The following is a 14688-nucleotide window of genomic DNA, read 5'->3' on the forward strand; positions in this document are numbered from 1 at the left end:
GGACTTTTATTGAAATGGCATAGGGCCATAGGCTATGTTAGATAACTAATTTGATTACTGCAAATACTGATTCGTTGTGAGAGTAACTGGGCAGGTATATATATATATATATATATATATATATATATATATATATATATAAATATATATATATATATATATATAATATTCATACAAATGTATTATATGAAAATATGATGTTCATTGTTTAGAGTTATTCTAAGGTTTATGGGAACTCACAGAAAGATCACACTGTTGAGATTTCTGCCTGTTTAACACACTTTGACCAACAGGGGGGTTCAGATGAAGCCTCATGAGATGAACCCTTTTGAGAACCAATTGGCTGGAAGGCTTCAGAGCTTCATAATGCTTCATCTCGCCATCACTAGCACAAATGCCAGCATTAGGCACTACCAAAAACAGGGGTGTAAATAAAATATTGAAACACAAGTCAAACATAAATAAACATGAAATCAAAATACTTCACATCAATTAATCGACGTAGTTATGAATAATACATTGAAAACTAAAACAAAGATACCAACTATGTCTTGCTGTATACATTTAAAACGTACCCCCCTACTCAAACTTCTTGGTGTAACCCTCCCGGAACCATAAAGAGGTGTTTAATGCCCGGGGACTTTTTTTAAACGCACACCCTGGGATGATAGGAGAGCACAGGTAAACGTTTATAACATGATACGCTGTTTATATATCTGTAACTTTACAAAAACGCTAGCAAACCGGCATTCAGGACACTTATTTTTGTTTGTACACATGTTGTTTATCGGAAATATTGCTCCACCAATTGCACCATAAAAGGCGACAGGTGTAGTTTATTAGTTGGCGCTGTCACCGTTTCTCCACCCGGCATCTGGAATAAACAACAGGTGCTCAGATTGCCTGCAGATATTACACCATGCAAAACATATATTTAATTAATGAGCCATTGTTTTCCTTTGTAAATCTTGTCACAATGCCTCACTGTGCACAACCTAATATGCATTGTAAAGAATGCTACGCCAATAAAGACGCCTTTCACAAATGTAATGGACACTCATTTGGCCTCAAATGAATTATATCTTCTTGTATTTGAATGTTCACTTAATAGTAATACAAGTTTTAGTACTTTAAATACAGTAGGTGTATGTGCATGTGTTTTAGTTTTAGTAAAATATATAAAAGAACACACTGAAAAACTATTTGAAAAGACACATTTATTGCTACATTATCATTTGACACATGCCTGTTGGCTACTTAAACTGTACATGTCATGATGGAAATAATTTCAGATTATTTTTAATTATTATTTGTTTAGCAGTTTGATATGCAAACAAGACATCAATTATTATTTTACACTGTATTGCTCAGAGCATGGAATATGGCTACATCTATTAAAACAGCACAAAAAGGTTTTCATATATAAAAGTAAATGGAGACATTATGAAATGCACAATATTATAAAAGATAAGTTACATAACTTATAAAAAATTAATATTCTAGTAAAAACTCAAACATGCAAAGAGCTTTGACTAAGTCTGAAGAGCGAGATTTACTCTGAGAAGACGAAGTCCATTTTCCACCTCTGTCTCGTTAAGTGTGATCCTGTTAACAGTGCTATTACATAAATGTGTGAAATGTGTACAAATAACAGATGATGCCGACCTGTCAAAGAACATTTTGGGAGATCTGTTCATTCATAGAATGGTCAAACTCCTTCGCACACATGCACACACTAAACAACAGCTCACACACTCTCACACACACCACAGGACAATTGAAATCCGATGTCTGAACACAAATATGGGAATGTCAGTTCTCTGAGCTCGGTGAAAATCACGAGTGTACGTGGTTAATAGTGATACACTGAAAAGATCAATCAGAAACATATCTGGCTCCTCCAAAAATCAAAACTGCAGATGACACTCGTCACTACTGGGTTTCATCCTTTCAGATACTGTATATTCAAAACAGACAGATAACCAATAAATATATAAAATATGTACAAAACATCGGCAGTTTACAATGCATTTGTCTGTTACAAGTTAAGTGTAGGCACAAAGTTAGAAGTCCGGTTGGGAAGCAAGGAGATGATTGTTCAAACTGAGAGGGCTTCCTGGTTGCTCTTCGATCAGCATCTGGACATCAAACACACAGATGATAGCAAAATTAGACCTTCTATGGAAATATTATTAATGTCAAGTTTGTAAACCGGGTTGGTAGCATTACAACATTTTTTACAAAAAAGAAAAATACAGTTACTGTCTGCTAAAAAATATACAATGTCTTTATCACATATGTGTAACTGCTGTTTAAGTTAATGTTACTTACTTTATGCTGTATTTGATTCAGTTATTATCAGATGCTCAGAGGTGGCCCATGGGGTTTGATGGGTCTGTCAGACTGGGATGGAAAGCGAGATGCATGGACTGTTGATCCGCCATGGCTGCAGACGCCTTCTCTTCCTCTCTCCTCCGCAGACACGCTGCCTTCGGGTTCAGGTTCCTCTCTGTGGGATTCAACAACAATGGGTAAGCGTTTGACTAAGTAAATAAGCTAAAACATGTGGTAGAACAAGGATGTTATTCATTGCCATCCAATGTGAAATGCGAGTTCAGTTTATTTTGAAAAAAACAACTGTATTCTGCTTTGGCTATCGCTTTTCTGTCAATATGACTTGTTATGGTTAAGTGTACTGCTGTAATAGTGGCTTTAAAGCTGTTCTTATCAATATTTGTATATTAACAATCAATTTGACTTTGTTTACTGTACATTATGTTATTTGTAGTCAAAAACCCACAGGCAATTTTCACCAGACTGCTATTCTTCTCAGCTAATGATGAGCGTTTTAGCATCTTTCAGCTGTTGTTTTGATTTGACGGTTTGTAACCTCAATGTTTTGGTCTTATCAGCTTTCATCGGTGTAGTTTTCAACTGCAGCAGCTGGCAGCTGTTTTGACCCTGCCTAGAACCAAAGAGGTGAGACTAGCTGGTGATAAAGGAGCATTTAGCTGCTCGAGATATTTCCCTTAGGAGTTGGAGGGCACCAAAAAAGAGCTAAAAAATAGAGTGAATATTAGGCTCATTATCATCAGGTTGACAGAAACATGACTCCAAATAAATGATAATATTGCGCTATGTCTGCTAATTGTGCTAAACTTTTTTTACCTCCAAGTGGATAAAAAAACTATAAAATAATGCATGTTCAAATTGAAAACATAAAAATGTGTGTTAGTAGATATAAGATATTTACCCTGGATAAACTGTTTACATCTTTAGAGTCTGTAATCAACTGATTCATCTCCTACGCTAACTCCAAACCTCTTGTTGTATGTTAGGTGTCACTCTCCGTTATTTATTTTACTTAAAGGGGACCTATCATGCAAAATGCACTTTTGTACGTCTTTTATACATGAATATGTGTCCCCGGTGTTCCAGGGAACTCACCAAGTGTCAGTAAACACAACCCTCTCTATTTTCCTTCATACCCAAATCTCTAAAAAAGGGGCTGCAACGGATCTGATCAAAACTGATCCAGATTTGAACACTTTCCTGACGTCAGGACGGTGGCGCTACGGCTATTGGGCCAACTCCACCAATCAGGAGGAGACAGCGACAGCCATTGCCGTTCTAAAGCGCTGGAGACGCTGTAGTACATATGCCAGGCCAGTAGATGGTGCTGTTCTCACTGAATCTGCCCTTGCTAAAACAGATCTAAAAAAATTCAAATTGAGCAAAATGAGGCATGGCTAAAATGCATGATCTGTTGTAAGCATAAATATGCCTTATATAGGTATGGTCCTACACTATATTATTCAAATATAGCATGATAGGTCCACTTTAAACCATTCCTCCTTTAAGGATGCGCTGACCTCTGACTTGTTGTTCCAGGCTGAGGATCACAGACACGGCCTGGTGCAGCACCAGCAGCTTGGTCTGCGGCTTCTCGCTCTTCAGGTGCAGCTGAACCATGTGACCCAGCTCCTTGAAGGCCTCGTTGATGTCCCGCACACGCAGGCGCTCACGGGAGTTGTTGGACATCCTCCTGTCGCGCTCACGTTCGGCCTTCTGCTCCGGGGTCAGATTCTCATCCTCATCGATACTGCAACATCGATGAGAGAGAAAGAAATGCTGGTAAGAATTCTGTATCAAGTTATTGTCTAAATCTTTAAAAGGCCTCTTATGTTTTGATACTGATATTCACACATCAGTGGACTGTGTTGAGTTATACTGTGGGTGTGTCTGCCCTCTGCTGGTCACTGGGCTGACATGTTATTGGGTCTCCTGAGGTTATTTGATTCATCCTCATTTGTTCTGTGAAAGCCATTCCATACTATATTGAGAATCCATTTCCAATCAATAACCCCTGATCAAGAGCTGCAATTTAATCACAATTTAATAACTGTTACAATCATAGTCTCATTGAGTGTGAATAAGAAAACAGAACAAAACAAAACGTCCAATAACATGTTTTTTTGCTGGAGGATTGCCCACATACGTCAATTTCAATTTCCCCGAACTAGATTATAGATAGATATAAGAAAACACGCACTCAGGCTCCAGAGCTGATGTCATGAAGAGGGTTGTCCTGAAGTGACCGCTGAAACTAGAGACACCAGGACATACCCTCAAATTAATCTGTGACATTTTCAGGAAGTACAGTCTACTTTTAAATCTCTGGCTCATGTAAAACCAAACCAAGTTAATGAATTTAATTGCAGAACTAAACGTTTAATAAATGTATTGAGGAAAAGAAATGCCAAACTTTGTGGGGATTTAAGTATCTGTTGTCTTTCTGTTTTATATTTTCAATACATTTGGATTTCATGATGTCACTTATCATATAATGGTCTGATAACACAAGAAAATACATGTAGTAGTTGCATCCTTAGTTACAAATAATAATACAAACTATATGGAGCAAAATAACTAAGCTTATGTTGTATTTAACCCCTAATGGTGATTGGCTACTGAAGAACGTGGAAGGACTCTATAAAAAGACTAATTTTGGCATCGCTTGTGTACTTCTTTCATAACCTTAATACACCTTTCAGTGTCTTTACATTCACTGAAAGTCCTGGCAGCTCCTCTTTTCTTCTCCCTTAACTTAATGCAACATGAAAAAGAAATATGAGGCAGAGTTAAATAGGCTGGCCTGGACGCAGCTGCCCTCCACAGCAGGGGGTCCCGCAGTGTTTTCAATTAGTGAAACCAAACGGTAAGAACACTCTAATACTTGCCTCTGAGGGAGGGACTTTCCTTAAATCTGCTGTAATGCTTTACTGTCACAAAACCCATTGTTTTTCAAACCAATTGTTTTTTTTCAGTGCAGATTTTAAATCATGCACAGTCATTTTAAACCAGTAAGCCATACTAAGCAGCTGGTTTTAAACACAAAACTAGTTATTCTGAATGGGTGAATGCTGTTTTTTGTTCATTCTAAGCAGATAAGTGTTACCTGTTATCTCCTTGTGTTTTGTTTTTGCTCTCCTCATCTGACCTCTGGCTGTCGGAGCTGTGACTGTGGTTAGTGTGGTTCATCTCTTCCCGTTCCCTGCTCTCCATCTTCAGCTCCAGATTACTTCCTGTGGCACAACATTTAAAAAAAATGGTATATTAAAACTGTGAAATCTACTCAGTCCTAATAGCTCATGGGTTCAAAAGTTCAGATGTGAAATACACGAGTGCATCAGCCTCTACCTGCACTTTGCATGTCATGTATTGTGGCCCTCTGTCTGATTGGGTACGGGTGGCCATTTTGTGTGTGGCTCTGGAAGGCTGGGTGGTTGTTGTTCATATTGACAGCTTCAACCTTTAAGGATCATAAAGAAAGGGGAGAGATAAGAGCTTTATTCATAGCCTCAGTCACATACAGTATACAACTTTTACATCCAACCAATGACAAATAAGTAACAAAACCAACATCTGCCTCCGACGTAACACCGGGTAGAGCTCTTGCTCTACAGAATTAAATTAATCTCAGACCATCTTAATCCTCCCCTTAAAACTGCTATATACTCCCTGCATATAACACTAATTCTGTTCAGGAATGATTCACTTCTAACAGATACATCATTTGAAAAAATTAAAGTGAGAGAATTTAATGCCCCCTCCCCCCAAAGGATTAGACTAAAAAGCCCTTTCCCCTGCATATACTCCACTCCAGCTGGGCCAAAATCCCCTGGTCTGCTGAAAGGGAAACATGCTGGAATGGGAATTGCACGATGAAGGCGTCCCCCACCACCCACAGTGGAATTAAAATCCGCACATACTGTACCCTCGCCATACAAGGGCTATGCTAAATACCACTCTCCATTGTGCTCAGTTTCCTTTTTCAAGGACAACAACCCGTACATGAGGAAAACATGCAGACATAGCGGGTGGAACATTCCAACACATACACAAAACATGGAATTTCCATACACACTGCCATGTCCTTCCCTAAATATTTAAAGGAAATGGATGTTTACCATGGCTGGAGTGTGGCAGGTGAGCGGCAGGGGGCCGGCAGATCCCAGGAGGCCTTGCAGGTTCTGGTTCAGCAGGCCGTGGATGTCTGCAGGCAGGCCGGCCGTGGGGCCCACAGCGTGGTTCCTCAGGACGTGGATCACATCGTCCAGTCTGTCCAGCCGGTCCTCCACCTGAGACTACGCACACCAAGAGAGGAGAAGTTATTTATGTGACGTTTGCCAATCAGGAAACAGTATTGAATTTAATCGAAGTTAAATTAAATCTGACATTTTTCTGTAACAATTAAGAGCTCTTAAATCAATTTTCTCAAAAAACTTGCAGTTTTTCAGTTTAATTGTGTCAAGAACAGTCATGTCAAGTAACATAAAGGTTTAATTGGAAGTAGAACGTCACTTGTAAGGCTAAGACCTCTGCTAAGGCCTAATGCTCTCCCGCAATGTTAAAAAAGATAATGTCTGTATCTGCCTCATGATTTAGGTCTGCTTCTAAACATATTGGGTTCATCATTGGCCCATGCTACACCTGTCCACCACTTTAATGAAAATCCTGCTTATATACAGGCAGAAAAAAATAACAAAACTAAAAATATAACCTCTATGGAGGATGTAATAATATATACCTGAAATAAATTGTTTAATATTTGTAGGACTGTAATAAACGTCCTGCAGGAGAGATAGCTGACAAATAGACACCACTCTCATATCTGTGTGTTAGATATAAAGCCAAGGCAAGCAGTTATATAGCTTGACTCTATTGGCTCTATTTCTTGGCCCGCTGACCTCCTGCTGTCTTGTCGTGACCTTGAGGTTGCCAGGTCTGGCAAAAAAATCCTGTAAAACCACAACTTCCGTTTAAAAAAACCTTTTAAAACCTATAACCTTTGGACATAGCTAGGCTAGCTGTTTTGCCCAATTTCCAGTCCTTGTGTTAAGCAATTTATTGTCATCATTATTAAAATAAATTGTATTAGTATCACCATCATTTTTTGGTTATATTTCATAATGGCCCTTTCAGGTGTTTGCACAAACATTTGATATTTTTCACATTTTTAATATCTGTTTTTATTGTTGAATACTTGCTTGAATATACTTAACATGAAAAATATCTTAGGAACTGCATATTAAATATATTCTCCTTTTCTTTTAATTTACATCTATATAACACAATCATTTAAACTTCATGTGATATAAATCAGGTCTTTACCAATGATATAAGGGAAGACTCGTAGTGTGGTGAGACTGGTGCTTGGGCTGAACTCCGGGGCCACATGTTGGTACCTGAGAGGAAGAAAATAACCCAATAAGGCCATGAAAAGACAGAAAAACGCAGAATATAAATACTATTTCACTGTGAGGAGCCGCTACAGCAGCTTGTGTTCCTCCAGTTTACCTGCAGGTTCAGTTGCATTCGGGGACGGAGACCTGACTGGTGTGGACGAGCTGGAGGGGAAGTTGCTGCTGGTGTGATCGGGGGAATAAATCTGGCAGCAGACATGGGGAGAGAGAAGGAGGGGGGGAGGGGTGTGAGTAAGGCATGGATCATTTTAAAAGCACACCTTGTCATTTCTGCGTAGGGTTTTACAGCCGCTGCCTCAGCCTTTGGAGCAGGCTCGTAACCTGAACTAAACTCATCAATTCTGGTCATTTTACTAGTTGGCAGCCAATAAAAAGTCCAGCAGCACAAGAGTGGCCTTTCGTTAATACGCACTAGCCTGCTTCAGGCAGGGACAAACCCCTATTTTCCTTTTGCATTATGCCGCTGTGGCTCTCAGGGCTTGGTTTTATGCGCTGGTCTGACTGTTTGAACATAACACGGCATAGATGAGCCGCTCTAATAGGATTGAGGTGCTGCATACTTACAGAGGCCAGAGCTTTGCCCAAGGTATCGCCTGTCTGTGATCCTCCTGACACATGTCCCTTGCTTCCTGAGACTGAAAAGAATAATAATATTAAATATTAAAACAATTAGCAGACAAACCAGAGCTGACTTAAGGTGCAGATTAATTCCTCCATTTCCTCACCTGTTGAATTGTCTGAGTTGTTGATTGTCGGAGTGTGTGATGCTGTGTTGTTGCGGTGAAAGGTGGACATTGGAGGGAGACCCCTGTTCATGTCGGCAGCCACCACTGAGTGTGGAGAGTAGTCCTGAACAGTAAACACACATCATAATTAGCACAGGATGCTGTGCTGTCAGACAGCCTATAGGTGCAGGATGTGAGTCTCACCAGGTGACTGTGCTGCACCGGCTGCAGGCTGCTGTACCCCCCCGCCTGGGTCTGGTGGGCTGCTCCCAGAGCACCTTCATAGCCCTGCTGGTTCAGCCCATTTACAGCATTCCAGATGTCGGGCGAATTGCTTGTCCCCTCTAAAATGAATAACAATATGTTATAGCCTGCACTGGAGCGGCATCTCAAACAGCCAGTCGAGGCATTAAGCTGTACAGCGGCCTCCACGGAAACAATAAAGCCCTGTCAGTCTGGCAATGGCTGGATAATGTTATTTTATAACAAACTATGTCTGAGCTCTGAGAATCATGGGAAACACCTATTTGTTTTTAATGGTTCATGAAACATAATATAGGAATGTTAAGGTTCAGTAAGATTTTTTGTGGTTTCCTTACCTAAATATATATTACATATGACTATTTTCAATATCAAAAGTTTTCCTGTTTTACTAAATGTGTCTTACCTTTATTGTTATTCTATATGTCACTGCTGTTGGTATTACTTATTATACAGAACATTTAATATGTATTACTCTATGTTTTTATTTTAATCTCTAGCACAAGAATGTATTTCTTATCTTATCTTCAGTATCATATCTACTAAAGCCCAGAATATAAAAACCACTTAAGCTATGTGTGTTTTTATGTTCCTTAAAGTGAACCATATTTCTCTGACATACTTGGAAAGGGACGGGTTAGCAGAGAGCTATTGGATGTATAGGAGTAACATTATGTACAAACATTCATGTGTTCTAAGAATTAACTCTAATTACTTTGTTGATTCTCTGAATTTTTATCACAATTATAAGGTCAATATTTGTATCATATAATATATTGGTTCTATCTATACTACAAGAAAAAATGGTTTTAGTGAATGCTAAACCTCAGCTGAATTTTCTAATCGCAGTGATTACTGCTGGAATAATCATGATTATTCAGGATTGTTTGCGCTCACCAAAGAAGGTGCTTGCGAACACATTGTTGTGGGCCTTGGAGGATGGATGAAAAGATGAGTTCTGGTTGATGTCGTCGTCATTATTGGGAGACTGCCCATAAACCTAGGAAGAAAAGCGTGTTTAAGGCATTGTCGACTATGACGTGCAACATGATTTTACACAAACAATGATATTCTATTTGTCTTTAACACTGAAACCAATCTAGCTGTCACAAACGTCCTAATACTGTGAGTACGAGCTGAAGCAACAGTATTATAAAGCAAAGCAGAGCGGATGATGCACACTTAGAGCTATTGCGATAATCCATAAGCTGCAGATCCATGCACCTCCTCATCCGGATTTAGGAACCATTCACCATGAGAAATCCCTGTCCTAATCATGATCAGGTTCGACTGGCTGCAGAAGACCGGGATACAATTCCCTCTCAAATAATTACAGGCCTGCACATACTATGTCCTCTGAAAGAAACAAACACAGAACCCTAATGATCCCCTTATGTAGGAAACAAAACATTGCAAATGGCAAACAGATTTAAGAATTTAACTGAAGATACCTCTGGTTAATGTTTTTCTTTCAGTTCTAAAGGCTACAAACTGCACATATGCGCCTGAAACACACCAACACATGCTCACTCACTCAAACCAACCAAGAGGTCTGGGCTGCACCTGCACCTCCCCTGGTTGCTTTGATGTGCCCCAGGAAATGAAAATAAACCTCCCTGCACAGCATCAATGGGGTGTCAGTTACCCGGGCGACAAGTTCTGTAAAGCAGGCTATTAAAGACTCTCTTGAGTATGCTTGTGCAAGCACACTCACAGGCTCACACACACAAAGACACATGGTCTTAAGCACACACACACACACACACACACACACACACACACACACACACACACACACACACACACACACACACACACACACACACACACACACACAGCCGTGACCCTGGCTGGCATGAGTCCCATGGTGATTGTGGGCTTGGCCAAACAGAGGAGCCCCTGTCGACACTGGGCCCGTCTGAGCCGCCATGGGCAGCATATGGCGCAGGATAAAGCCAATTGTCCTCCTTACCATCAGCATAGCAGGCGACCCGTTAATAATGGTCACACCCCCGCCCCAGTACGCCCTCTGTGGCCCCCACTGGAGAGGGGCCGTCACCATGGCATCGTCTTTTAGCATAGCATTGATTTAGGAACCATCAATCACTGCATCACAAATGATAAGGGACCTTTCTTCAACCAAAAAAAAACAGAACTAAGAGAGAATTTAAATAACGTAAAACCTTCATACTTGCTTGACCTCATATCATTTTAAACACAAGTAAATGTTATCATTTAGATTGTATTCATAACATTTCTAAAGTCATTTTAATCTAAAAGATATGTTACACACACAACAAAAAGCCACACTATTTCCCATTGTGAAGGCACACAGCTTTACTCTGCTGGATGAGTGAAATATCAACTTGCTATTCAGGGCCTATGCTGTGCCCCACCATGGCCAACTCCAGCCACATGCAACCAATTTTCTGCCTCTGTGATCCACGATGTCTGGATATGGTTAGTCTCACAGAGATCAAAGCTGCCTTTGATAATGGCAGCAGTGGTGGAGGGACTGCTCCAACATAGCGGGGTTAAATCAAATAGAAAAAGCAGCAATCTGCTTCATGTCAAGATGTTTTCTGCTGCTAGGCTTGACTACACGGTGCTCAGCGAACAGGAAGCATGAGGTCTCAACGGTGCATTTTAACACGAGATTGTTAAAACCACAAGTGAATGAGGTGTTAGTGGATGCTAACATTAATTCAGATGCTGTGCAGTTGTTATAAGTTGTGTGATTTTGTAGGTAATCATTATTTTGTTCGTTGATTGTCATAGAAAAATGCCTTTCTATGCGAATTTGGTTTGAATTTGTTAATGGGGAAACAAACAAACATACAGGCAGACAAACAAATGACCAGTAAGCATCTCACAGAGATTTTATTTTACCTTATGTTTCACAAAGTTCTTTCAAAAAGTGTCAACTAATTAAGTTTGAACAAGAATAAGCTTTATATTGTACCTTTTACACAATTCTTCAGGGAAGTGACAATGACACAACACATAAAAACCTCTCCACCTCGGTTTCTCCATCACACACAGACACACACAGACACACACACACAGACACACACATGCAAACCAGCCACATGAAACAACCTAACATCCCATCAAATGTTCTGAACAGAGTAGGAAGTATCCCCACCAACTACCAAGCCAATGCCTCACTAAAAGAGGATCAGAAAGTATCAACTTTGATATAGCTTCCACATGAATGCATTTCATATTGATGCATAGTTAAGTTGTCAGGGAGATAACACACTCTTCAAACACTATCAACAAATAAAATGTTTTTCATAGTGCAAGTCCACAAACAAGCAGAACATCTGAGAACACAATTAAAAAGTGCAACAGCATCATCAGCAAACACACTGACAGTGACATACATCACCTTAAAAACATAAATATAAGGAATGTACTCACCGGTTTCATGTTGTAGCAATACATCAGGGAGTTGTTGCCTGTGCCAGAGACAGGATGAGCACAGTACATAACTCCGTCAGATTCAGTGCAACACTCTCATACAATCCACTAGCAGCTCCTCTGTCCGTGTCTTTACTCATGTGTGTGTAGTCCACATGCACTCCTTCCCCTAACCTACCCCTGCTGGTCATGCAGCTACCCGCAGACAACTTATGCAAATAAGGGCCGGACCATTCCAGGCGGCAGAGAGGGGTGGCCCAGGGTTGATGCTATTACTGCACTACAAGCCTGGACTAGAATATTCTATGCTGTCTTTTTGTATGTATTCAAATAAAAGTATTAGAATAAACTAAGTCAGGTTGTTTTGTTACGTTTTATGTGTCTGTTTTTAATTAAAGAGGCTGTTGCGCAAAACTGCATCATGAAAATAACTCATGTAATAATCAGGGGATTCCCCACCCACACCCACCAACACCTTGACCACACCAGAGGAATTAAAACAGGGGGGTGAGGGTCCACTAACAGTGTCGTTTATACATTTTGTTGTTTAAATGTCCTCCTCTTCTATGACATCCTACGTTGGTGTACAATCATATGCAGGCAAATTCAGAATGACGGCATACATGCAGATAATCACGTGTAAGCCAGGTAGATGTTTCCAGTAAACAGAAGCCTCCACACTCCTGTCTGACCTACTTGTACAAATAGATCCCGATCTTCAGTTTGTAATCACGTGTGAGCTTCTCCAGCGGCTGGGATACAAGTTATTTATACAGCAGCCTGTCTGGGTGACCTGGTACTGAAAACACTTCCTGTGTGAGGTAAATCCACTGCTTGAAACTGACAGTGAACTACTGCATGTGCAAACAAACAGCTCAGATATTTTAGGGTACTTTCTTTAGAAAACTCTCACTGTCAACTTGTGAGCCAATCCTCATACACCATACTGTCGGGGTACCTTTAACTTTTCCTGTTTATTTTTGCACATTTCTACACAATGTTAACTCTTTTAAAACTGCGTAGCTCTTCCACTTTTAAATCCTGAGATTCTGCACATATGTAATCTTTCTTATTTTCATATTTCTATTGTATTACCTTTTTTGGTTTGTTTATATTTCTTGTAAATATAAATTGTTCTTGTTTAATTTTAAATAGATTTAAAAAGAGTTATATATTTGCTCTTAATTTAGTACTTAATTAAATCTGATTCTAGGAAGTCAACTGAGCTGCTAATGTTAAAATACTAATAGGATAGACGATGTCAACTGTGCTAGGCGTTGAGCTGCTATATGTTGTGCAGTAATCTCTCTGTATGTTACATAAATATAGTTAACCGGAGAGGGAGAAACAACTCTGCTCAGACCTGGAGTGTGCCGGCAAGTGTCCTAAAAAGACCTCACAAGAATCCAATCAAATAATTTTCCCTGAGCCAGCCGCTCAGCACTTATCTTGAACTCACTGTCATACTAACCCTGCAGTGTTGACACTGAAGCCACACGGGACTGTGTGATGTGGAATCTTCTCACCACATCTATTTCCATTTGAGTCATTACCATAATGCATGCTGTGCTGCCCCTATGTGTGAGTTTAAATGCACAGCTTGTGTATTTCAAAAATAGTAAACCACATTTTTTCAAAGAATCTTTTTAAAGGATTATAAGAAATAATTTAAAGAGCCGATTATATAGATTCCATTTTTTTTTTATGCAGTTTCATTCATGGCCATGATAAGGAGTGTTATGTCAACTGATGGAAGAAAGTGTAAAAAAACCTGATCTGAGAGCAGAAAAAACTAAATGTGTTTTCTGGTTTAAATCTTTCTTAACCTGAGCTTCCTCAAAGTCTAATCCCGACCACGCTAGTGTTAACTGGGTTAGGCGGTCAGTCTCTTCATCATAACAATCATTGCTGGAACTTTCCTTTATTTTCTAGGAATAGCATCTCCCCTATAATTATTATTTTTGTCAAATGGTATTGGTTATAAAGAAGAAATGTCCTTATTGCAGGTGAAATAAATGACACAAATCAGGACACATAATCCTGGAACAACAGTGGATACTGAATGACCTTTTCTTCTGACAGAAATCAGTTCTCCTATCTGGCACACTAAGGATGCATCTCACACACACACACACACACACACACACACACACACACACACATACACACACACACACACACACACACACACACACACACACACAGACAGACAGACATCTTGGGTAAATGATCCAAGAGCAAATATATACAGTCCCCTAACCCTGAACTTTGCATCAATCTTAGTTAATTGCAGTCTTGTCAGGAGTGCGATTATTCAAACAGGTAATGCAAATGTTAATGAGCTCAGATTTGCATATCTTTATTTTCCCATGGTTGAAATGTCATTGGTTATGACGCTCTACAATGAAGAATGTCACTTCTGATGGCCCCATGATAAGTTGTTGGCCATTAAGAGGCCAAAAAAGCAACTGAAGAGGATGGGAGGAAAGGATGGAAATAAGAAAGGAAATTAA

The 14688-nt window shown here is 39.7% G+C and overlaps 1 protein-coding gene across 1 annotated transcript; it reads right to left on the reverse strand.

The window, feature by feature from the left end:
* Positions 1–1207: 1207 nt before the first annotated feature.
* On the reverse strand, positions 1208–12337 carry LOC117491250 (transcription factor 12-like). The gene is made up of 13 exons (XM_034141135.1): positions 12176–12337; positions 9650–9752; positions 8696–8835; positions 8492–8615; positions 8331–8401; positions 7861–7951; positions 7675–7748; positions 6471–6647; positions 5701–5812; positions 5459–5585; positions 3873–4102; positions 2332–2509; positions 1208–2138 (listed from the first exon to the last, which is right to left on the reverse strand). Exons 1-12 carry the CDS (start codon positions 12242–12244, stop codon positions 2367–2369), a joined length of 1461 nt encoding a protein of 486 aa, XP_033997026.1. The 5' UTR covers positions 12245–12337; the 3' UTR covers positions 1208–2138; positions 2332–2366.
* Positions 12338–14688: the final 2351 nt, after the last annotated feature.

Source organism: Trematomus bernacchii, unplaced genomic scaffold (genome assembly GCF_902827165.1).
Source record: "Trematomus bernacchii unplaced genomic scaffold, fTreBer1.1, whole genome shotgun sequence".
NCBI lineage: Eukaryota > Metazoa > Chordata > Actinopteri > Perciformes > Nototheniidae > Trematomus > Trematomus bernacchii.

Coding starts and splice junctions, on each gene's coding strand:
- LOC117491250 (XM_034141135.1), bottom strand. CDS start 12,244: ATGTACTGTGCTCATCCTGTCTCTGGCACAGGCAACAACTCCCTGATG. Junction 9,753..12,175: donor ATTGCTACAACATGAAACCG/GTGAGTACATTC, acceptor TTTTCTTCCTAG/GTTTATGGGCAGTCTCCCAA. Junction 7,952..8,330: donor TGGGCAAAGCTCTGGCCTCT/GTAAGTATGCAG, acceptor GTCTGCTGCCAG/ATTTATTCCCCCGATCACAC.